The 25945-nt window shown below is 27.1% G+C and overlaps 2 protein-coding genes across 2 annotated transcripts in view; both read left to right on the top strand.

The window, feature by feature from the left end:
* Nucleotides 1-21071, top strand: part of LOC113550695 (semaphorin-1A) — a 166314-nt gene extending 145243 nt beyond the window's left edge. The window contains exons 10-18 of the mRNA XM_026952695.1: nt 3255-3396; nt 10148-10496; nt 10615-10697; nt 11755-11977; nt 12761-12903; nt 14115-14243; nt 15216-15435; nt 19517-19754; nt 20928-21071. Coding sequence (XP_026808496.1) covers nt 3255-3396; nt 10148-10496; nt 10615-10697; nt 11755-11977; nt 12761-12903; nt 14115-14243; nt 15216-15435; nt 19517-19754; nt 20928-20999 — 1599 coding nt within the window. The 3' untranslated portion in view covers nt 21000-21071. The remainder of the gene's footprint in view (nt 1-3254; nt 3397-10147; nt 10497-10614; nt 10698-11754; nt 11978-12760; nt 12904-14114; nt 14244-15215; nt 15436-19516; nt 19755-20927) is intronic.
* LOC113556443 (ataxin-8-like) lies at nt 21030-21366 on the top strand (the record flags this gene model as incomplete). The annotated part of the gene is made up of 1 exon (XM_026961429.1): nt 21030-21366. A coding segment is annotated over one exon (309 nt), but the record flags the coding sequence as incomplete, so codon positions are not given.
* Nucleotides 21367-25945: the final 4579 nt, after the last annotated feature.

The raw sequence follows: 25945 nt of genomic DNA, 5'->3' as shown, positions 1-25945 counted from the left end.
CTCAAGTACTAAAATAATATTTTAATTTGAGAATTAAATAAAGTATACATTAATAAACATTATGCAAATGTATATTTAAAAAAATATATCATTATTCCAGTCATTGTGTTATTTTTATTTTAATATTTTATTTGAACATAATCTATAATAAATAATAATTAATGAGACGTTTCTTTGCGGTTCATTGTTATCAAATTGCTTTTTTTATTTAGCTGAAGATTGTCTTTACAAATTGAGTCCTTGATTACTGCTAGTGGATAATGAGTTTATCATTTCACCAGGACCTTAAATAGTTTATCATTGAAAAATCAATTAATTGCATTTTTCATAGAAATATAAGTATTTTATATAGAAAAAAAAATGATTTATCATTTAATACTTTTTTTTCTACGTATTGTTATTTGGATAGAAGCAATTAGACATACAATAAGTCAACATTTCTGGTTTATAGTTTTGAATCTTAATTTTTGTAACAATTTTTGACCTTTTCATAAAAATATTCTGAATTTAAAAAATGTGCATATAAACATTTTTACATAGATCTTTGGAAACTAATAAGGATATTATTTAATGAATAATGGTACATTCATTTTAATATAATGTGTAATGTATACGAATATTAATTATGTCTATCATATTAAACATGATTTATATATTTCGTAGTTTCATTAATTGTATTTATTATTTTGTGTTTTATATTTTTGCAATTTTTTACTTACAACGTATTAGGGAAACCAAACAATTTTAAATGTGTCAATTTGATAGATTGAATACTCAAACGCAATAACGAGTTCTTTAACGTAGTTTTAAAGAATTATATTTATAAAAAAAACATTAATAATAATTATATTTATAAATTTAATACCTAGCTTATACGCCAATATCTGAAATAAATAACGAAAATAACTTGACACTTTGAAATCAATTTGAGTTTCAGCATCCAATACTAATTTATAACCTTTATATAAAATTGTATTTTATATAATATTTTAAGCTATAAATCAACTTATATAGTGGTCTACTTATCATCAAAATGTTTTAAAATATATACCATTATATTATACCCCTTGAACTTTTCGAATTTGTATATACATACTTTGTTTCAACCATGTTATTTATTGTAGTTATTTTTTAGTTACTTGAGTAATATAGAAAAAAACCCGATGTATTATAATATTATTTTGCCTTACTTTATTATGTCTTTTTTAATTTAAATGGTTATATAAATATACAATATGTTTTACAACCAAAAAAAAAAAAAAAAAAAATGTCAAATCACGCCATAAACATTTTGTTGCATTTCCAACACTAAAAGTAGATGATTTTTCAATGACATTTTAACTTTGAATATTATCATAATATAGCGTTAGGTTAGGTTTTAAGATTGAACAACCTACGTACATATGTACAAATTGTTCCACTACATATTAAAAATATCAACACTATGATGTTGACGTTATTTTCAGTAAATATTCAAAAACATATATTCTGGCCGTGCAGATAGCCGTAGGTACCTACGTACAATGTATATGATAATGTGTCATAAAAAGATAAAAGTTTTAGATCCAAGAACATCATTTTCTGAAAATGTGTTAGGTCGTTCAAGACTAATGGCGTTAAAATGCAAATTCTTAGAATTACATTTTGGTCTTAAGTGTATGTAGTTTCTAGTTAATATTATGTTGTGTATATATATACATATATATTATACATAAATACATTTAGAAAATATGACGATACGGTTTGTTAAAGAAAGTGGCGAGTAATCATTTATCATATTAAATAAAATAAAATATGCATAAATATAAATTATACTTATATTATAGTTTAAGAACTTAGTATATTGTTTATATATATCTGTAAGTAAGGTTGTGATTTTTTCTTAAAAACTACAATTTTTATTCGAATATTTATTCATAATTACATATTTGAATTTTAGATTCTAAATGAAATGAATTTTTGATTTTTTTAATGAGCACATGAAAAGTTGTCGATACAATGATTCAATTTAAAAAAAAAAAAAAAATAGGAGTAGTTTTGGATATCAAATTATAAATAGTACTTATTTTTATAACTGAGAAATACAAACAAAAGATTAAAGAAAAACGGGAATTTTTGCGCAAATCCTATTTCCGACAAAATTAATTTAGTTTTTTTTAATATATAACTCGAAAACGGATAACCGTATTGTGAAATGTTTACTAAATGTTTATATTATCGTTTAAAAGAAATTTTCAGAAAATATTTTTAGTTTTTTTTTTCTTTTATAAATGCTGATTAACAATTATTTTCTTTAAAATTTAATACAAAATTCTACATAATATATTCATATTCTTATAATTGTTTAAAAATTTTAAAAATGCATAGGCCAATATTTTTTTGTATTTTAAGTTATTATTTTGTAGTTAAAAATATATAAAAAGGTATATTTTTTTCTACAAGTTTTGAAAATTTAGGATTCCTCATAAGTAATTCATATTAGAACTGTAAAATCTAAAAAAAATATTTTCTATAGACATTTTAAGTTCTAACTTTGAAAAAATTACTTATTTAAACGATAAATAACGATATGTAACATATTTTATTTTAATTTAAAAATATTATTCATTAGAACTTAAACTTATGAAATTAACCATACGCAACACAATAACTATAACACAGAAAAATTTTTATCAATTGTGATTTATACTGATAGGCTGTTTCCGCACTGAATCGTTTTTATTATACAATGATGCATGATAAAATTTAAATTTAATACACCTATATGTAGAGACCACTTTGCACTTAATGTACAGCAAAGCGGTACTCACTATCATACATTTTTTACACTTATTCTCGTCTTTATACCGATGTAAATATAATATTGTAGTTATATTTGTTTTAACATATTAGTTTATTTTTTTTAACCACCTTTTCTCCTACATTTATGTGCGTATATCTTTTTCCTTTTTTTTTTTTAATCATGTCCACTTCCATTTTTTTTATTTTTACCTTTTTAATGACAAAATGGCTGCCAACGAGGGAGCACAGAGACAGTCTCTAGGGATTGTTGCTCATTAACTCGACCGCGTAATAAAGTGTATAACAGACGTAATAAATCATTGCTTGTTTTTTGTCATACGTGGTTAGTCTTTTACCTCATAAAATAAGCGAATTTTATTGCCGTCTTAGGTGCAAAATACGTAGTTCTTGACGATTGGTATTGACTTGACGTAGATTATTATTTAGTATTATTATATTTATTTATTTTTCAGAATGTATTTTCTCGGGTAGCGAGAGTATGCAAAAACGATCGCGGTGGACCGCAACAGCTCAAAAACCGGTGGACATCGTATCTGAAGTCTCGTCTCAACTGTTCTGTACCGGGCGAATTTCCATTTTACTTCAACGAAATACGTGAGTATCTCAAACAACGCCGTATAAAAAACTTTACCTTGTTATAATTGAGTTACTGCAGAGGTTTTTTTTGTCGCATTTTTTTCTTCCGTCTGATGGAAAATTATACATTATGGTACAAAGATTATCGATTTATTTATCATATTATATAATATTCACCATGTCCGATTTTCAAGTAATAAATACAGAGTTGATGAAATAAGTTATGGAATTAATAATTTATTAAAAACTGTTCAAAAATATTTTCAGTCATAAATTCCGCAGTTATTTAACAAGGGTGAGCGGAAAATAAAAATGAAAAAGTGTGAAATACATTTTTACTCGCTAATAACGAATAAAAATGAAAGCATCCAAATTATAATAGTACCTTTAATAATATCAAACGCAATACCTTACTATCGTGGCCATTCACAAAAGTACAGTACGTTAAGAGGTGAACATTAATCAAAACTCATAACTGCGTTTATCATATACGTGTATAAAAATATAAGCTCTAACGTTTTCTTTATACTTCTAAGGATAATTCGTTTTATTGGAACGTTTAATTTATAACTTTTGATTAATATGATATGTATATGTAATATACTAATATGTACATAGTATTCAATTCTTAGTATAAATCTGTACAGTTACAGCAAAATGTGTTTTATTGGTTTTTATGACCCAGTAACTTATATCAAATTATGAAATATCGCCATATCGGTACCTTCAATGACTAAATCTAACATGAAAATAATTTATTAGTTATGTTTGGTCTCATTGGTACGATGTTCAAATATGGTTTTATTTGATGTCCAAAATATATTAGTAGGTGGATACCATAAATTTGAAATACATACAATATACATACATGCAGTGTATGGCTTCAATACACCATATTTTATGCAATATGTTAAATGCCTCGTTTACATTTAAATTAAATTATATTTCTTCTAATTTGTTTAAATATATTATATTTTAGTTATTTAAATCATCTAAAATATTTTATTAGACGAATAATAATTATTAAAGTCAATATCTTTTTAATTTTTATTGTGTATATTAACATATGCATGTATGCATATGCTGGTGGATAATATTTTAGTTATTCACTCGCATATAATATATAGGGTGGTATTCAAACTTAGAATGTTTAAATATCACCCTATATACATTCTAACCCCATTATTCTTCTCTGAATAAATGTATTATTAAATGAATAAATGGAGGTCAGCATGCTTGGTGAATCACCCTGCATAATCGTAAAGTATTTTTCGCCTTAAAGGAAATTTGTCTCGTGAACGAAATTGATTATAAATAAAAGTAGAAACAATGCGGTTATGTTTGATATTATCGTACTGTTTATTCCCTAAGGACATAAAAGGAAATAATCGTTTGAGGTGATTTTATTATGAATAAAAAGTCACGTTTTGTGTGCCCAGCGGAAAAGTAAAACAGACGAATAAGTAATTGAACTAAAACTGAAGTTTTCATAGAATAACTTTCTGAACATCATGTTCTTGTTCGTCGCTAAACCATTCCAAAAATAAAATAAAATAAAATAAATAAATAAATAAAAATAAAAACCTCGAGAAAGAAAACGGTCTATTTTTTTCCCTAAACTAATTATTATTTTTCATTTTCCTCAAACCACCAAGGGGGAAAAAAAATCCACCACCACTACCATTATATGAAACGAATAAAATACTTAGGGAGGCAGAAACAGAGAAAGAGATATGGGGTTTCCACCCGCGGAAAAATTATTCGAGCACATTAAAGGTTACCCGCTTACGCATGGTTTTAATTATAAAACCACTTTCGCCTTGCTGAACTTCTTTTGTTCTCACTCTGTCTGTCTTTCTCTCACGTGCGCTGGCTTTATGTGTCTCCCTTTGCACTTCTCCGCTTAAAATATATGTACGGCAGTTAAAACTACAGCATAAGTACAATGACGAATGCATTAATATAAACCTTCAACCATTCGTGTAGATTATTCAGAGTCGAGTCAATAAAATAAATACAAAACACGCACTTATTACTGCTATTTCCAGCACAGGTATTATATTGTTATGTGGAATTATACCTGCTCCAAAATTCAGTGATGACCAACCAATTTTATTAAAAGTACTTCTATAAAACACCAATACAAAATAGATTAATCGTCTATAATTCTCTATTAGCTTTCTATGGTGTATCAGCAATACCAACCATTATCATAAAATGCATGATATTATATTATTACCACCGCATTTTTGCTATTTGTATTAGTTGATATGTAATTGATTTATTTTATGAATTCAATTATTTTGTGATATCTTATGGTGTTTTAGTTCTGTTCGTTCGTTGATTTCAATTATTGCAATTATTTTACTTATTAATATTACAGACAATTGAAGACAAGAAATACTTAAAATAACTAACACAAACAATGTCAAACTAAATGTGGAAAATTAATTAAACTATTAATTTAATTATAAAAGTAACTTTAATAAAACTATATAAAATACAATCATATTTATACATACTTTGTACTGCAAAGAAATATATTTTTTTAAATTTAAACAAAGCTATTTCACATTTTTAAAGTTTTGAAAACGATATTATAACTGCACGTTATTTTTAAATATAAATTAATTTGTTTTATTATTTAAAACAATACACCTACTATTTTACAATATTTACAGTGTTTCTCCGTGTTGTTGTTATATTTATCTAGACAGATATTAATTGCGTGTTATTATTTCTCTGATACTGCCTCTGATATTATATTATAATTATTTTTTTATAATAAAGGATAGTAGAAATTTTAATGGAAAACATTCCACATGAGATTTAACATTTTTTTTCTACATATTTTACGAATACAGCGATAGCCAATATTGGGTGGTAGTTATACTACATAATAACCCCACATTGCCTGTGTGTTTCCATAGACACATTGTGTTTGAATGCTCTACCAGCAAGGAAATTGAATTTGTTCACAGAATATTTCCAAATACCTCCCCAGTCTCCAAGAGCATATATTCTAAAAAAAAATTCTACGCATCAATTTTGTATTGACAGCAGATAAGTTCAAATAATTTGAATTGCGACCGATGAACCGCAACGCGACATTATATAAAACAAAATACGTGCCGAATTATAATCAAGAACGGAAATATCCGACTATCATCGCATATGCCCGAAAATAAAGTTCAATGTGGTTAGAAATTCGAAAATATTGCTTATTACAAGTTAATAAACAGAAAGGACGGGTCAGCTATTTTAATAATTTTAGTATTGCTTAACAATGTTTGAACATTCGCACTTTAAAAAGCTAACCTATATCGAATGTCATTATTCTAGATTCTTTAGGACTTAGGTTATCCATCGAACGTACCTAAAGCATATATTTTTAAATGTATATAACTTGTTTATAACTGATAAAAGTAATATTATAATTTATCGGGCGTGTGTGTGCGTGCGCGAATGTATGGCGATGATATTGAACGGGATCAAAAGGATTTCCAACTACCGATTCCCCGTAATAATAATAATTATAAACGGTCGTTAATATTCAGGCGCATGCATGACGCGTTCAAACGTGTCAATGACCGGACTACTAAAAATGTTTAATTGGCAAATCGAATTTTCATCCGCGCCCAGGATATTACACGGATAGTGTTGCGGATAATTCTCCGTGGAAAATATAATAACATCTTGTTTTCTAGGAATCGCCCTTTGCACCGTAGCTCGATAATATACGCTGCGGTGCGCACGTGTGTGTATACGCCAAAGCTCGATTTTCTTCGGTAATACAATTTCGTATTCCCCTCGAGTCTAGATAGGGGATGGCACCGAACGCACTGTACGCGGCGCATTACGGTACATAATAATATTGTAATCGTGACGCACGTGTACACACTATATATTTTATACTACAAAGCTCTGTTTATTATAATAATATATAATGGAAAAAAAAATCGAACGTATGTACTACGGACCCTTTCTGTACACTGCAGCCACTGCTGCTGCAGCATTCGAACGGTCTCTGTATTTTCTTCCAATTCTAGTTATTATATAAAAATAACTCTATACAAATGCTAATAATACAAGGTGATTCACTAAGCAGGCTAAACATCACCCGTTTCAAACTTAATTTAATATTTGTGCGCTCGTAAACATTTTGATTTTGAAATTCCAGAGCAACTTAATTTATAATAACATTAGTATTAGTTATATAGTTGTAAGTCATCCGTATATAATAGATATATGTGTGTATTTTATACAATGTACAGTTTTGGATTTGATTACAAAATTATGAGATTGTTGTCTTATTCCAACGTTAATTTTGTTATCTTGTGAACATCTCGAAAATCCAGAATCCTTTGTTTCAATTTTCGTATAAGTGCATAATATTTCTTTCAATATTATAAGTGTTTTATTTTAAATCTCCTTCTCTATGAATCACCGCCCAGTAACACCCTTTCATAAGTGGCCAGATATTTATACGAATTCCACATAGTATACGTTTATAAAAAGGTGGTTACAATATTAAATAGACTTTAAACAATTTTTACTTTAGCGCTCGAGTGTGTCGAAACTTGCATGTGATAAATACATTATGTAAAATAGGATACATTCACGAGCTCTCGATCGATATGATTATGTAAAATTATTATACTGTTCACGTGCGGCAAATTGAATTACTTAGTGCATGATTTTAATTTTAATATCTACATGTTTTATATAAAAAGGGTTCGATTTTCTGATCATCTTTGACTGCAAAAGCTATTATTACGACTTATTTAAAAACAGTCGAGTCATTTTAGCCAAATAATTTGAATATCTGAGTAGACATCTGACTAAGGTTGGACAATTCCTAAGATCGTAAATGGACTGAATATCCCGGAAAGAAACTTTCTGGAATAACAAAGAATACCTAAGCATTCACAATACATAATTAATGACTTATTATTAATCACTATAATGGTACAGTTTCCTTACTTAACGATTTGTTCGGATTGTACAGGTTTTTAACCTAACCGTCGCGTTGTCCGATTAAGTTCTATGGGATGGACCAGTTGTCCCAGAATTAAACTTCTACAGTTTATATAAAAATGTTGTCTTTTACTGCACATTTACTATAATTTTTTATAAAAAAATAATATCATTCTAATAAATTATAGAATAAACAAATCGATTATTTTTATTAACTGACGATATTAATTTTCCGGTTTGTTTCCGACAATTTGTTGTCAAATTGATTTTCCGTTCCCTTATAGCAATTTTATATATTATCGTTAATTGGTAATTTATTATTTAGATTACCTATTGTAACATTGTTATAGCTACTGCGTATCATAAAAATGAAATATTATGTAATAAATACTAAGTACCAAATACTCATTCTAGTTTATGTTTTTTTTCAGAAAATCTAACCTACTAATTTTAACATCGTCTTAATAAATAGTAATAGTTAAATTATATCATATTGAAACGATGCAAATTTACTTAATTTTCTGACTTATTTATTTTGTCTTTATAAATAACGTTGCTCTATAATAGCGCTTCTCAACCTGTAGTACGCGTACCATTAGTGGTACGTGGAAAGCCCATAGGTGGTACGCGAAGAAAATCTCCCTCTATAAAAAGAATTGGAATGAATCATTATTAACATTAAATATTATTTGGTTTATTTGGTGGTGTGAAGGTCGTTTTTAATCGTAATAATAAATAATAATAATTGTACATATTTAATTTAATTTCTTTTTGTACATTAATTACTTAATTCTCATAATTTTGTAATTCATAATAAAATAAAATTCTATACATATAACATAAACGTATTTATTATTAATAAGTAAAACAAATGGTCAGGTGGTACGTAAAAATTTTCAAACTGTGTAGGTGGTACGCAAATATAAAAAGGTTGAGAACCGCTGCTCTATAACAATAGGTAAAATAATATTTTAAACTATAATTTAAACTTAAATGTGTAAAGTAGGTATCTATTATTAGAAAAAATAATTTCATAAAAAAATATGAAATTTAATTGATAGTATTCCCGGAAACGGTGCTATCCCGAACCATCAGGAAATTCTCAGAAACTTTTTCATTTCCGGGAATTTTTAGGTGCACCAATTTATACCTGATATCCATTAAAAATGAATAATCGATAGTTTTAAATTATTATAAAATTAATTAAACTATAAGTTTGGTTGAGGATGTTTATTGTATAGTGATGCACTGTAAAACCAAACGAATTGTTTTTAAAATACTTTTGATAAGGTATATCAATTATTTATTTGATAATTGTTCTATTACTTTTTAAAACAAATATATGTAATTTATATATCTAATAAGTCATCAATTTGAACACATTATTACACTGTTATATTAAACATAAATATATCGTTTGTGTTAGGTTATCTATGAAAAATTAAAAATTGAATGATTCATATATCAATCGTATCATGAAAAAATATAACATAATACACTATGAATCTATATGTATGTATTGGATTTGAATCTTATTGATGACTATGTAGCGCCAACATATCCATTCACAAACAAATTATAATCTTATAGTGATGTAGGTATAATCTTTTTTTATTCTCATTCAATTTTTGTTTTTCAATTTTTTCAAATCTGACCTGCAGCATTGTTTAGAAACAGTTTACGTATTATCTACGATACTCGTGGCAGTAACCGTATTATAATAAGTTAAATTTCAATTTTGTGCATAATATTTTCGTGTCTTTGCATTTATTAATTGTTTTTCCCCTCACAGAATCGTCAACGGACTTGGTGCAAGGCGTCTATGGCACCAAACAGCATTTTATGATGTATGGCGTGTTTACGACACCAGTCAATAGTATCACTGGATCGGCGGTTTGCGCATTCTCGCTATCTGACGTGCTTGATTCGTTCGAGGGTGAGTTTAAGGAGCAGACTTACATAAACGGTAACTGGTTACCAGTACCCGGGTCCAAGGTTCCTGACCCCAGACCGGGCCAATGCGCCAACGACTCCCGGACACTCCCTGACCTTACGTTGAACTTCATAAAGAGCCATTCGCTAATGGACGAGGCTGTTCGGTCGTTCTACCAACAGCCAATTATTGTCCGTACGAGCGTCAAGTGAGTATCACCACATTTCGTGGTTTTCGTATTTACTATTTTATATTATATTATATCTAATAACATTATCTAATCGTTATCTTTATTTTCTCTCCATCTCTGTTTTCCGATCACACAGTTATAGGTTCACGGTGATTGCTGTGGACCCGCAAGTAAAAGCTATCGATGGAAAGACCTACGACGTCCTCTTTATTGGAACAGGTAAAATCAAAAATTTAATTATGCAATTGCATACAAATTGTACTTCATCTGTTAAATGTTTAAATAATTGATTCGAGTTACGTGATGTCACGGGGTATATAATAATATTTAGTGGGTGGCGATTAGGATGCACGAAGCACGATGTTTTAATATTTAGAAAAGTTATACGAAGAGCTTGCAAATGTCACTTACACTCTACTGCTCTCCGTTCTACGTACTCTGCTACAATGTTTCAACCGAAAATCCCGATTATATCAATAGTCTTTTGAAAACCCTTTTGGGTGGTATTCACTGATATCTTTCAGTAACGCTTTTACTTCAAACAGGATTATATTATGTGAGCTTTATTACTCCTCTCCTTGTTTTCAATTAGGTCACGATAACTAATCATTATTATAACACTGTTTAATTGTGAATAATATTTTATCATACTCAACACACATCACTGTGCTTGTACAGTGTACACACTGTAAACCTTGTGTATAATAATCCTCTGTTCATTAACGCGTGTTTATACCAAACAAATTTAAATATTTTTAAATTTGGATTAAAACCTAATCTCGCCCCTTTGTTACTCCGCTAACTGTTTAGTATATTTTATAAAACATATGTGTATATATTATATCTATATACGTATATATTAACGACCAGACAATTTGATATCTCACGACTGTATGTTTTTAATATAGATGGTATTACGTGGTAAAACGCACTGGGGTGTTAGTTTCACGCCTTGAAAGCGATTATATAATATAGATATAACATTGCGTTCCGCTTACATTGTAGTTTAATCCGTTTAGTTTTCAATCGTCTTGATTTTCGAGTTCCTGACTCACGGCGCTTTTACTATATTATCAATTATGTCACCGCTATATTTAGTCTAATATAATAATAATATTTGTTATACTGTTATACACTTATACGCGTGATGTATAAAGAAAGTGCGTCATCGCACAGATTTGTCAGATTTTAGATTCAAGTTAAATAATATATTCATGAAATAATCATGATGCGTGGACATATCGGTGGAATCTATAGTAATTTATTTGATTTATAGATAGCGGAAAAGTACTGAAAGCAATAAACGCAGCCAGCGCGGACACCAACGAAAAGGTGAGTCCGGTCGTCATTGAAGAATTATACGAGTTTGGCGGTCCCGGAACCACTACTGCCGTGCGAAATATTAAACTCGAAGAAAAAAGACTGCTGGTCATTACTGATAGACAAGTGGTATCGCTTCCACTAGACAGATGTCAAAATGCACTTATAGTCACATGCGGGTAAATATTTATCATTATATAATGTACGTATAATACATATTAAGGTCAAATTTAATTAAAATGAATAATTATAATTACATGAAATCGCGTGTTTGTCAAATGGATTTAACATTTCTTTATTGCGTTAAAATATATACCTCACAAGAACATATTTTCTATGTCGTAACTTTTACTCGGCTGAAGTTTATTTTTTTATTTTAAAAGTTGGTTAGGTAATCAAAGTTTTGATTATATTTTGTTCGTAATAATGTGTTTGTGTATTTATATAATATACGTATATATGTATATAAATTCTTAAATATTTATTTTATTCAAATTTCAACACTTTACTCCTAAACTGTTTTTCAAACGCAAATAAAAAAGTAATATTTTTATTATTTACTTTGGTAAATAGTTTTGAAAATTACGTAAAAGAAGAAAAAGAAAGATAAAATTCTAAAGAAAATTTTTAATAACTTGTACCATGCTGTCGAGTTGTGATAGTTTTAATTTCTCCAAAATTCTAACAAGAATAATAATGTATTATATTGTATAACATAAAATAAAGAATATTATAATTTATCGGACACTTTTTAGAGAAAAACACAGTAATTTATCTCAAAAACTCGAATTTCTGACAATACCTTACCACTTTAATACACATCTCCTTTTTATATTCGATTGTTATCGCGATCCAGCTGTGCATACGAAATCACATAAAAGTTATAATAAAATATCGTAGATGACAACCCTGCATCCGCAACGACCGATAATATAATGACGTTCCGATTCCGTTGTTTTCAGCGAATGCATTGGTCTCCAAGATCCGTATTGTGCGTTTGACAAAGTCTACAAGAAATGCCGTTCGATGCGCGAAGTACCTTCCACCCGATGGAATGAATTCATCCAGAACATTCAGACCGGATTACACCACGAATGCCCTTCGGGTAAGTACGATTTAATATATTTCAAAACGATGAATATATATGGAATGATTAATATAACGCATAGGGCACTATTAATGTAAACGAGTGTCTTACGTTTAACAAATACCGTAAAATAATATTATATAGGTGTAAACAGCTTGGGTCTACTCCAAGTTAAAAGAACAACGAATATTTGCTCGTAATCAACTTTAATTTAATTCGTGATTTATTTTTGAGAAACAGAAGACTTTGCAATAAGAGCGTTTTTGAGAGAAATTCAAATTTTAAGTAATTCAAAGTTTCGATTTAACTTTTCAACTTACCAAGTGAGAAAAATTTAAAGTTTTCGCCTGCACGCAATATAGGTAAAACCTACAAAAAGGTCATTGTACGCTACACATTTAATTATAAATTAAACCATGATTTTGGGGGGAAAAATTGTTGATTAAGGACACATATAACTGAAAAAAAAGTATTTAATTCTTATAAATTTGGTAATTTTTGTTGCACATCAATAAATCTAATACTGGTGTTGTATAAAATAAAAACACGTGGTTTAACAACTCATAACTTTATACTTTTATAATTTTGTATATCTTTATACAAGTTCTAATATTATTCTATAACAATAATAATTATATAAATTAAAACTCTAACTATGTCATTATTAGTTGCATACAAATTCATCATTGGAAAAGTTTATTAATATTTAATTAAAAAAATGTCTTTTTGCAAATTCACTTGTATCTGGATATATAATATATTATGCTTAAACATTTTAATTTTCTTGAAAGTCAATCACAATGTTTCTCGATTTATATATATATGTTAACATTCAAAATATCTATTATGAAGGATATTGCTTAAAATAATACTAATATTTACCTACTGTACATCTACAAAATATTTGTGTATTTGATATCCTAATTAATGATTTTCTCAATAAATTCTCATTAGGTATTATAAATAGTATATATGAAAAAAAAATCCTTAATTAGAATTTTTTTTAACAATTTAATTATTGAATAGGTATATTCTTATATTTTAAGGATACAGTATTTTTTTTAAATTACAAAATGTATCTTGAATTTAATATTTCGAAGCAAAATATATTCTTAGAGGATTTTAATGTATGTAATATAACATATATAATGTGTATTGAAACATTATATTCATTTTTCTGTAAAAATATTTTATTTTTATAAATTATTTTTTTGTGGCTATTTATTTAGCATCTAACAGTAGAAAAGATTCGAGCATCGGGTTCGCTTCTAATGCCCAAAGTGGCGCTATTGGGAAATCAATCGAAGACGCCGGTGATACGATAAACCTGTCACAAGATGACCAAGCTCCTCCATTTGGTGAGTATTACATAAAAATATTGTGTGCTTATGTATAATTTATATATAATGTAGATATTTATGTATATTGTGTATATATACATTCATACCAAAGATACAGTATGTCCCAAAAGCATAGTATCACCAAATGCTTTTCCGTGATACAAATTAAATTTATTTAAATGTAGTGTTGGTATGCATGAAAAAAAATTCAATTTGCAAAATAAGTTAAACGGTTTTTGGTACACATTTCTGTTTTATTATACAACATACATTCTGGTGTATACATTTTCTGACTAATTTTGAAACAATACTTACGTAGGTTTACACGGATTTCAGTTCATATGCACTCCATAACTCTACCTACTTAAAATTAGCGTTAGTGCATAAATTATGGGGAAATAAATTAGAATGACCATACGTTTAAAACAGGATTATTTTTTTTACAATATTGTAAATTATCGTCCAGACTAAATTCCATCAATTCGCTTCTTTTTATGTTATGCAACTAGATTTTTTTTGTATATTTAAATAGATAAAAGTTATAGTCTGAAAAAGTTTTAATATAGAAAGAATAATACTTGATTGACTACTTAGTTCACTGTTTATATTATCAGTTCCCGATAATAGATTATGTTAAAATATTAAATATTTTTTATGATAATTCGGCTAGTTTTTAGTTAGTGTTTACATATTTATATATTTTTTTTTTTTAATTTTTTTTTGCTGATTGACTATTCTATCGTATACAGTCATTATTTTTTGATAAATGTATGTGTTTTGAAAATATTTGTTGTATAACTAAATTTAGTTTTTAAAAGCATAAAAATTAATATTTATCATTAATAAACGCATATATTTAACGAGATAACATGTTGATAGTATAGTGATACAATTATCAGTGTTAACGAAATTGTCGGAAATGGTTGGACTTTCGGTCAGAATACCCAAGACGATCTCATTATTCATCTCTTATTTTTTTCCTTCTTAAAGGTGCCAACAATGACGATGTAAGAGTAGACGAACGCCAGGATGGCAGTTACACTATGGAAACTGTGTTGACGGCCGTATTTGCCGCCTGTTTGGCTGCGTTACTGACGGGATTCCTGGCTGGTTACGCATGCGCCCGGCGATGCACGAAGAGCGAGGACGACAATTTACCATACCCAGATACCGAATATGAATATTTTGAACAACGGCACAACATGAACGCGTAAGTACCCACCGAAAATATCGTACATGGCATTACAGAGAGATCCATTTATACTAATTTACAAAGTCATTTAAATGGTTTAAATAAAAAGTTCGTTTATAGGTAGTTTATTTAATATAAATCTACATTTATCTAAGTATTATAGTGGTTTATTACTTTTTTAAATACTACTTATATTTTAAATTTCATAATCAAATGAGAAAGACAGAATAGGGGGTAACCCAAAAACGTTATGGTCTGCTATTCCACTAGTTAAACATCAAATTGAATGAATAATGTAACTATTAAAACTATTTATTTAATATAAATTAATATTTTTCATAAATTCTGTAATTCTGATTGAAAATATGTTAGCCTCAATTATAATTTATAAAATATTTCAAACTTCTTGTTTAAAATCAAAAAAATGAATTAAATATTACCCTCTGGTGTTTACCGTGGTGTTAATTTGCGAATGTAATGTTGAAGAATTAGGTAGTTATCAACCAAGTAGGTATATATGACTATGAGTATTATAATCACTGTCCATATTAACTATGATTTCAGTATTTTTTGGATAAAAATTAAATAAATAACGATTATAATTATACTTTTTTGTTGGCTGTCTAAGAAGAATGGTACAATTTTTCTTATATAAATAAACATTTTAAGTTATTGTTATACGTTGATGTTTAATTATGATTAATACGATGATTAATTATTACGATTGTAAATATTCATCAGAATCAATCTAAATCAGTCCGGTGTAAGGTCAATTGACCTATAACCTTAAATATTAATAAAACCAAAACTCCTCTCACTGTTTTTTTAACCAATAAACTAATTTTATGTTCTATTTAATATTTATAATTAATTTATAATATGATATTATAAATTATTTTATTATAATTATAGTATATATAATTCATATTGATATTATATATTTCAACATTCAACTTAATTTCGAAAAGTTATTGACGAAGTTGTTTACTTAATAAATCCTTCAGTTATGTAAAATATAAATCTATTTACATATATATTTTAAATTTATTATATTTGCCTATATCTACAAAATAGAGAAAAAAATGATTTTATAAGTACCTTGTTTATTAATAATTAATTATTAAATTTTTAAAAAGAAAAGACATATGTTATTACTTATTATTATTTTATTATAACAATAATACGTAGAACTTCCGTAAGATTTTGATAGTAATTTAGCAGCTTTGTACTTATTTTATAATTTTGAATTATACTTTATAAAATGGAGAATAAATAAATAAATATTGTTTTAAAGCTTACATTTTCTGCGATAAATCAGTCTTTCTATCAATTCTTTGAGTATTCAAGAGTTCTATTAAAATACCTGGTTAATATAGAAATGTTTAAATAATTATTAATAATACCCTAAAATACCAAAAATATTTCGTGAAAATAAACTCATAGAACGACCAGATTTTTCACATTATCTTTAACGTTTATAGTTGTACTATGTTTTTTTTTTCTAAAAAGTATTTTTTCCAACATGTTTTTATGAAATGTAATAGTAGTATTTTTAATTACCTATTACTCGTATAAGCCTGTATCTATTAGTTAACTTTAGTGGTACTTAAACTAAACTCAATTTTTTTTTCATTTTTGTGATCTTTCCTAATCATATAAACATATAAAATAACTATTTTTTTTACAAATAAATATGATTAGTGAAATTGCTAATTTCCATTAAGTATTTATAAATTATTGTTTTTTTTTTTTTAATTGTCATCATAATTATATAATAGGGTTCATTTAAATAATTTTCCTCTTTGAATACAATAAAAAAAATTATTTATGCATGTTTATCACTGCAAAAATAAGAATTTTCCTTGTACTTTTATATTGTAATTCATATTTATATTTGTTTTTATAAACAATGTAGGTACGAGTATATAATATTATTTTAGTACATACTATTTTTGTTCCAGATTTTATTTAGTGCGTAAGTTGTGTCCAGAATAAAAAGGTCAAAACTAGGTCATACCCTACATACATCCATGTATACCTTTTTTTTGTAACCTAGTCACGTTTCAAAAATCGATAGTAAAAAATCGAATAGTTGAATTCACGATTCGAGTATATAATAAATCCATCTTTTTACATAGCTCTACAGTTACATAAATAAACATAAAAAAATTCTTATTATTATGATCATTTAACTAAATATTTCACAAAACTATCTAGCTATTACATAAAATTTAATGTGTGTTTCTATTAAAGTAGTTACCCATATAATATATTTTTCAACGGATATTAGAAATAATAGTTTATATTCTGTTCATAAACAACGTATTATTATTATGACCGATATGTTGTTCGAGTAATGATTACAATATGAATCTTAAATTATGACTTATATTATAGATACAGTTAAGTAGCAAATAAAATTTGTACAATTGATTTAACATTCGTTGTAAATTATATTGATGTATAAAATAACTAGTATTAAAGTATATATTTTATACTTTACAAATATGTACTGTTTTATTAATATATCAACTACCTAACTAATTATGTTATAGAATTACACAAATAATCTCTCTACTATTACATAATATTATATAATATCAAATTCAAAATATTAATAAAAAAAAAAAAATAATAACCATCGAATTTAGCGAAGTGAATAACATTGATACAAATTATTTAGCCGACATGTGTCCTGAATCGAGCGCAAATGGTGTGCACTATGTAGCTTATTCATTGAAATTGAATTATATTTTAGTGTCTTATATTAAAATGTTAAGATTATAACATTTTTACGTTAATATCTATATTTATTTTGATTCTGTAGGTTTTAATTTTTAGGGCTAATGTTGCATACTTCATCATTTAAGTTCGTATAATTGTATAAACTCAGTAGTTTTTGAATCATATAAAACAAAAATAAGATAACCCACTAGGCTACAATGTTGTATAATATATAAAATCTAACTCCCTACTAAAAAAATTCCTACTAAACTTCATTAAAAAAATAAAAGTAAAAATAAAAAATGAAGCGATAGTTATGCGAAGTAATTATAAACACCCTTCGGGGAAGCTTTTATATGTATTACTGACGGTTCCACTCTTTTGGCAGACTTTGTGGAATATTATACACACACAATAATAGGGTTGCCAAGGGAACCGTATACACATGTATGTATGTAGTATGTATTATGTATGTATATGCAGTATGTACGGGTGTATACTACAAGGGGTTGAGAACCTTATACTGTAATAATAATAATTCGTTTGGATCTGATGTATATATGTATGTGTTTGCATTGTATGCATTGTGTGATATAGGTATATAAATATATATATATATATGTATATATATATCCTGGCGCTGTGATAATAATAGTGTCTGTATACAATACTATACATAAAATATATTACCTATATATATTTATAGTAAGTATATAGACGATTTACCGTACAGACGTGTCAACATATTATATCGTGTCCGATACTGTACGCATTCAAGATAAATAGATGTTTATATAAAATAATAAAAATGACCAAAATATCCAGTTTTGGTTTACTTATGTGTTTATTACTTAAAAACATATACAAATTATTAAGTTTGCAAATGGTTGACCGTTAGGTAATTACTGTTGGTAAAAAGTAAAAATAAAAACAGTATTGTTTAATTAAATTCCCACTACAGCCATTTTTCGTGTTTCCGATTTTTTGTATGTATATCAGATCAGTCGGAACCCAGAGGTCCTAAATATACTCCTAATAAACTATGTGGATATTTTGTACTAATTTATTATCGTTTAAATACCAGCAAACGAGTATATAAGTGGTAGATTTGGGGTTCATCTCATCTAGAAATGTTGACAAAAAAAAAATATATTATTTTCGACGAAGTATTTAACATTAATTTCAAAATCCTTTTACTAATGACGACCCTTTGCCCTCCGGTTTTTCTTCTAATACGTTCCTGGATACCACTTACCTAATAATATTACACTGATGAGTGTTTTTTTTAAGATGCTCATTATGAAAATAATCGAAAAATGTTAATTATTTTTGAAGTAATGAGTATCTATTTTAAAATAATCATGTATCATTTCAGGAGAAGACTCGGTGAGCCCAAATTATTGCCACAAGAGGAGGTTACGTACGCTGAGCCCGTTTTGATACCGCCGAATAAGGTGATACACGGTTCACCAAAAGCCACATTGAGACATGCGCCAATGCCACCGATGGGCTTCACTCAGTTCCAACCGAACGGCGCTCAAGACAGTTACTATTCACAGCAACAGAATATTCGCGATCATTTCGGCACGCTCCGGTCGCAAAGAGAACACAAAGTAAGCAGCACATAATAACGCACAATAAACCTATACAACAATCTGAGTGCTTGATGCGTTAAGCGACATTGTCTACACAGATTGTTTAGAGTGTAAAAAAAACGCGATCGAGTTGGAAAATGCTATATTAACTAACTATAATAAATATTAAATCTTCAATTCAATATTTATAACCATTTCATATATACCATATTTAAAATGAGATCATTATCAAACGACTAATTAGTGCGTAGAGATCGCAAACGGTTTTTTGATTCATCCAAATAAGACTTGGCTGAGACGGTTGACGTCATCCGACTGTCACCGCCCCGTACTGATCTCGTTTTGAATAGCGTACCTACTGTAAAATTATTAATGATGGTAATAATTATTTAAATTGTTTCTTGTGTATATATTGCATGGTTATCTAGTTCATTAACTTTTTAAATACTTTTTATTACATCACGTATATAAACGTTACATATCCACCACATTGACAATTGCTTGGCACTTTTAGTAGTGATGTTTATATAATATAAAAATATAAGACCCGTACAATAAAATCATTTCCCTCGAAATTCTGCGAAAATTTTATGCCAGCGCCATGAAAAATAAATAAAAAAATTATCTACAATGAATGTGGCAAACGAATTATTATAATGTATAAATATTGGTAGGTACTATGTAATATAATATCTGTATCATAGTCCGTGCGTACATAATATAACTGAGAGGTTTTTAAAATAAATATAGGTAATATGATTTTTTTTTCTTTTTCTTCTCTTTGGACAGTTGACGATAATTTGCATTCGACGCATTTGACTGTAACGATAACGTACTATAATAAAATACTGACTTATATATATGTATATTTCTGAAATAAAAATACTGAGCAACATTTGTTTCTCTAAAAAACACAATTTCCATTAAACGCAGGTAATGATGTACATATTTTATAATTTGTCAACGTACCTATTGACAACAAAACAAAATAATGTTTCATATAAGTACGAATACGATACATTGTAAATTTGTGGAACATAAAAATTGAGTATGGGTTATTTTTGATGTCCCTGTACCTTTATCGGCGAACTGAAAGGCGGGGAACTATTGGTTAAACAAAATAATAAACGATATGCATAAATCATAAACCAAAAATAACAATTATTTAATACCGTATTTGTGTGCTTGTAGAATGACGGAAATAATTATCACCACCGGGACGGTTTCGGGACGACGCGCAGCGTGAAAAAAGTGTACCTCTGAGGTGCGTCGGAGGGGAGGGCAAGACCACCGCGTCAACACAACGCGAACGCTAGCAGCTCGTCATCGCCTTCTCCTCCGAGTTCGTCGCCGTCACCGCCGGCATCGCCTTCATTGGCCGCACGCATAACACCGCAGCAACAGCAACAACCGTCGTCGCAGCAGCAGCAACAACAACAACAGCTGCAACTACAGCAGCAGCAACAGCAGCAACAACAACTTCAACAGCAACAAATTCAACAGCAACAACAACTTCAACAGCAGCAACAACTTCAACAGCAACTGCAACAACAACCGCAACCACAGGCTCCGTGCAGTTTCATATACAGAGCGGGCGTGTGATGATTTGTTTGGAATAGTCGGCAGTCGTGTGTCGATTGGTTTACGTATAATTTTTTTTTTTCAAAGACTAAGACGTGTAGTTTTACACACTTTGACGATGACTTTGCTCCGTTTATAGTAATAATAAATTATCATTATTATTCATCTTATATGATTTGACACAATGTATACAGACACACGCCGATCGAACGTTATCGTCGTTTCGTCGGTAGACAGTTTTAGGCGCGTTTATATTATATAATTATATTTATATATAATCATCCACTTTTATGTGTAATAATTATTATACTTATTATTATTATTATGTCATAGACGTCGACATAAGTTTCAATTTCCCAGTCGATTTTTTTTTTTTTTTTTACTTAGAAACGTAAGATATAGATATAACATTTTTTTTCTAGATTTGCTGAAAAAAAAATTAAAAATATGTGATAGTTATTTTAAAAGTCTTTATAAATATATATATATTATATATTCTTTTTTTATTTAGAACATAACTTACACGCTTTAATTACGTAATTTATTTTATAAACATAGTCTATATAATATGTTTATTGTTTTTTCGCCAAATATTAAGACTTTGATTTAATTTAGAAAAGTTACTATTAACTTATACCTATTAAGTCAGGTTGTTTTATTATTATTATTAGATAAATGTCAATTTTTGTCCTGTAAATAATAACCACCAAAGTTTAATCGTCTTAATTTTATTGTTTCGTTTTATTTTTTTACTTTTTTATTTACCAAAACCAAAGCAGACATGTTGTAAATAATTATACTATAAACATACTTATTTTTCTAGTGATTTTACTTTTTTAAAGAATAAATCAACATATATGTCTTAAATATTACTATTTATTATTTTTGAATAGTTATTTTATCATATTTCTGTTATTTAACATATACAATTCTTATAAATATGTATTATTATATTCTGCTTTTTACTTATCATTATTATTATAAAGTTTAAAAATTGTATATAAAAGATTCCATCATTTATAGTTTAAAATTAAACGTTAGATTAAACATAAACTAAAATAGACACCAATTTTAAGATAAACAAAATTAATTTTCCTGTCTTTGTAATATCAAAAGGTTTTATTTAGAATCCTGATTTTTTTGTTTTATTATTAATATTATTATACACATTTTGAAATATTTACAACTCATTTAGTTTTTATTCAAACTATCTGTTTACTTTCAACTAGAGATCACAAGCAAAACAGTTGCTACCTACTTACTCTTGTTAAACATGTTCATTTCGATAAAAACTTAACATAATTTACCCACAAATTAAATACAAATTATTTTAAAATATGAATAGTCCATATACATTTATTTTGCACATTTTTATCACGTTAATACATTTTATGGTCTTCCAACATAGTATAATAATTTGTCAATGCACAATGAGAAATCATTTATTTACTTTCACATTATGTTTAATCTTTAATATATTGCATGTAATGAATTATTCCTAAAAGATTAATTATAAAAGTTTTTATTTTATTAAAATAGTTTAGGTTATAACTGTTGGATTCAAATTTCTATTATATAGTTTAATATTCTCATCATCATCTATAATAAAAGGATAAATAATTTAATCCCATATCGGCTAAATTTGGGGCTACGTTAATTTTTTTTCACAGAAATAAGATGGACAGTACGTCTTTTAGCAATAGAAGATAAACATTGTGAAAGTTCTTGAGTTAATGTGCAAACACAATGAAAATATTCAGAAAATGATAATACCTTAAAAATGTATCACTAAATTAATGAACATTGTCATTCTATCTCCAAAAAAATGGTGACCTATATATTTCTCTAAAGTTCATGTCTTATCATTTTCTATATTATCTACGCTCATAATCAATTATTTTTTGGTTACTAGAATTATAATATTTTAATTGTATTCATGTAACTACTTAAACATATTTCGGAAATATTTAAATATGTAAATATTTTTTGTTTTATTTTTATTACAAAATATGTTTCATATAAAAATATTATGTGTTCAAATTTATAAAGTGATTATATGTTCGTGGGTACTTATATTACATTTCCAAGCCCTATCCGAATTTCGGATGCGAACCACCATCATTTTGAAATGTTGACTTTAAAAATAAATTTATTATAATAATAACATACGTTTGAGCACGTTCCATTTGGTAGTTTTATTAAATTTATCACACCATATTTTCAATAGTATTTTTTGTCTAATAATAATCGATACTCACTTCATAGAATAATAGCTGAAAAGAGAATAATACAATTCTCCATAGCCCTTATTAAGATTATATGATTTAATTTTCAATAATTCACCATGTGAAGACCACATTCATAAACGTATTATTATTGTATAGATTGTATTGTTCAATAATTTAAACATTATTGTCTTTGGCAAAACTATCATTGTAATAGTGCTAGAGGACATTTTTACATTTATTTGTTATTCTAAAAGTAAAGATAAGTAATGTGATCAAATATGTTACTGAGATATTTATTTATTGTATTGTATTGTATTGTATTTTTTTTTTTTTATGTCAAATATAATTATTAATTATTGTAATAATATTATAGTCTGCCACGGGGTTCTACCAGACGTTTTGTATTGTGTGTTACAAGACATGATAGGTGGATTGTAATAGAAAAACTAAATTTTCAATTCGAATTTAGTTTTCCAAATCAAACTAAGTAGGTAGTTGAACAATATAATATGTAAAGTTTAAATATTTGACTGTGCTTAGTTTATTTTTCTATTAAATATATAATATTATTGTCGCATACTGTATAGATGATAATGAATCCATTGTAAATTTTAATAATAATAAAACAACATTCCAAAAATTCTAATAAAATAAAAAAAATAAAAAAAAAGATGATATATTCATTACACGTAGTTGTATAATTTTTTAACTGTTAGTAATTTTATCAATTTATATTTAAAAAAATAAATTATTTGTATTTTATATCTTTTTTCTTTTTTACAATATATTTATTTTATTTACTTAGGAGAGTAGTTTAAAAGTCTTTTATACTTTAGAGCTTGGCACTAACTTGTATGAAAAAGAGCAACTGAGACTGTAGAAGAAGCTCTAAGATATAAACATATTGCATGCTAAATTTTAAAGATTAACGCATATTGTATATTCGTATATGTATCTACGCATAAGTTAGCATGTGAAAGTTCCATTTATTTATATAACTAAACATTATATTTTTTTTGTACAATTTTTTTTCATTTGTAAATGAAATCAAACCAAACGTACTGATTGCATATACCTAATATTAATTACGGTTATTAAAATGGTTAATAGTTTACATATTAAATAAAAACAATTTCTATTAGAAACTACATGTGTTTTTTTTATTTTAGAAAAATGTATATATAAATTTATTATAAGCAATCTGTATGTACAAATTGTAAATCATACAGTATAAAATTCCTTTCCTTCATAATTTTAAAAAAAGTATAGAAATAGGTACTCAATGTTTGTCAAAACTTAATTGTATTGCATAGGTAGGTTAGGCGGAATGGAAATTATTTATAAGTTCATAATGTAAAAGGTTACTTACAAAAGTTAGATCATCTACCAATTTTTGGTTTTAACCATGAGTTAAGTTTAGGTTAGAAAATCTTGTTTCAAAATCATCATGCACAGTGTATTTAAAAAAATATATAGTTAGGTACTTAAAATTAGGACAATACGTAAATTATAAATCAATCGTTCTAGTTTTGTGGTTATAATAATAAAATATTTAAATAATATCAAAGCTAAAAATACTAAATGATGAAGACATTCAGAATTTGTATTTTATGAACTATGGAGATTGGATACTTTTTAGACGTTTCACAAATGTGTTTCTACCAACATTATTTATACGAGAAATCGAAGTTTTCATTGATAATGGCCACCTAATTTGCTGTAGTAAGTTTCTACTATGGATTAGCGACTTGTTGACTGCGTCACTGAGGAAATTGGATGCAGCTTCAATTGATAAACAACTCTAAATAAATAGGGAAACAGTAAAAAACTGCTGTACTTGATTTGATAATAGTCCAGCTAACAAAATAAAACGATCTAGTGAACATTTTAAATAACCATGTGATCGTAATAGGTACCAGGTACTTACTTAACTGAAGCTAATTTTTAATTGAACAATTTCATCATTTAACTCAATAACTATGTTAAGTTTTTATATCTTTTGTTAATATGAAAAAAAAGTTAACTATTCCAACTTATTATATCTTTATCGAATGAAAATATTTTTTACGTGATTTTTTTTTAACAACACATTTATTTTTACATATTTATATATAAATAATGCACACTACAACAATAATAATACTTTATATAAAAAAAAAAAATATTTATAATGACAAACAGTTATTAAAGAATGGAAATATATTAATGAAATAACATTACCTATTTCCCTAATAGTAAGTATAGCCATGTTATGTAAACGATATAGATACATTTAATAAGGTATAATTATTACCATCAGGGTACTGTAAAATGCAGCATTTTAACACAACGCAACAAAATGTTATTCAATTACAAAACGAATTGAAATAACATAGTTTTTTATTCAATTTTTTAATTGGA

This window comes from Rhopalosiphum maidis, chromosome 1 (assembly GCF_003676215.2).
Source record: "Rhopalosiphum maidis isolate BTI-1 chromosome 1, ASM367621v3, whole genome shotgun sequence".
NCBI classification, from domain to species: domain Eukaryota; kingdom Metazoa; phylum Arthropoda; class Insecta; order Hemiptera; family Aphididae; genus Rhopalosiphum; species Rhopalosiphum maidis.
The sequence above is the reverse complement of the archived record's forward strand: the minus strand, read 5'-3'. Positions and strand labels throughout refer to the sequence as shown.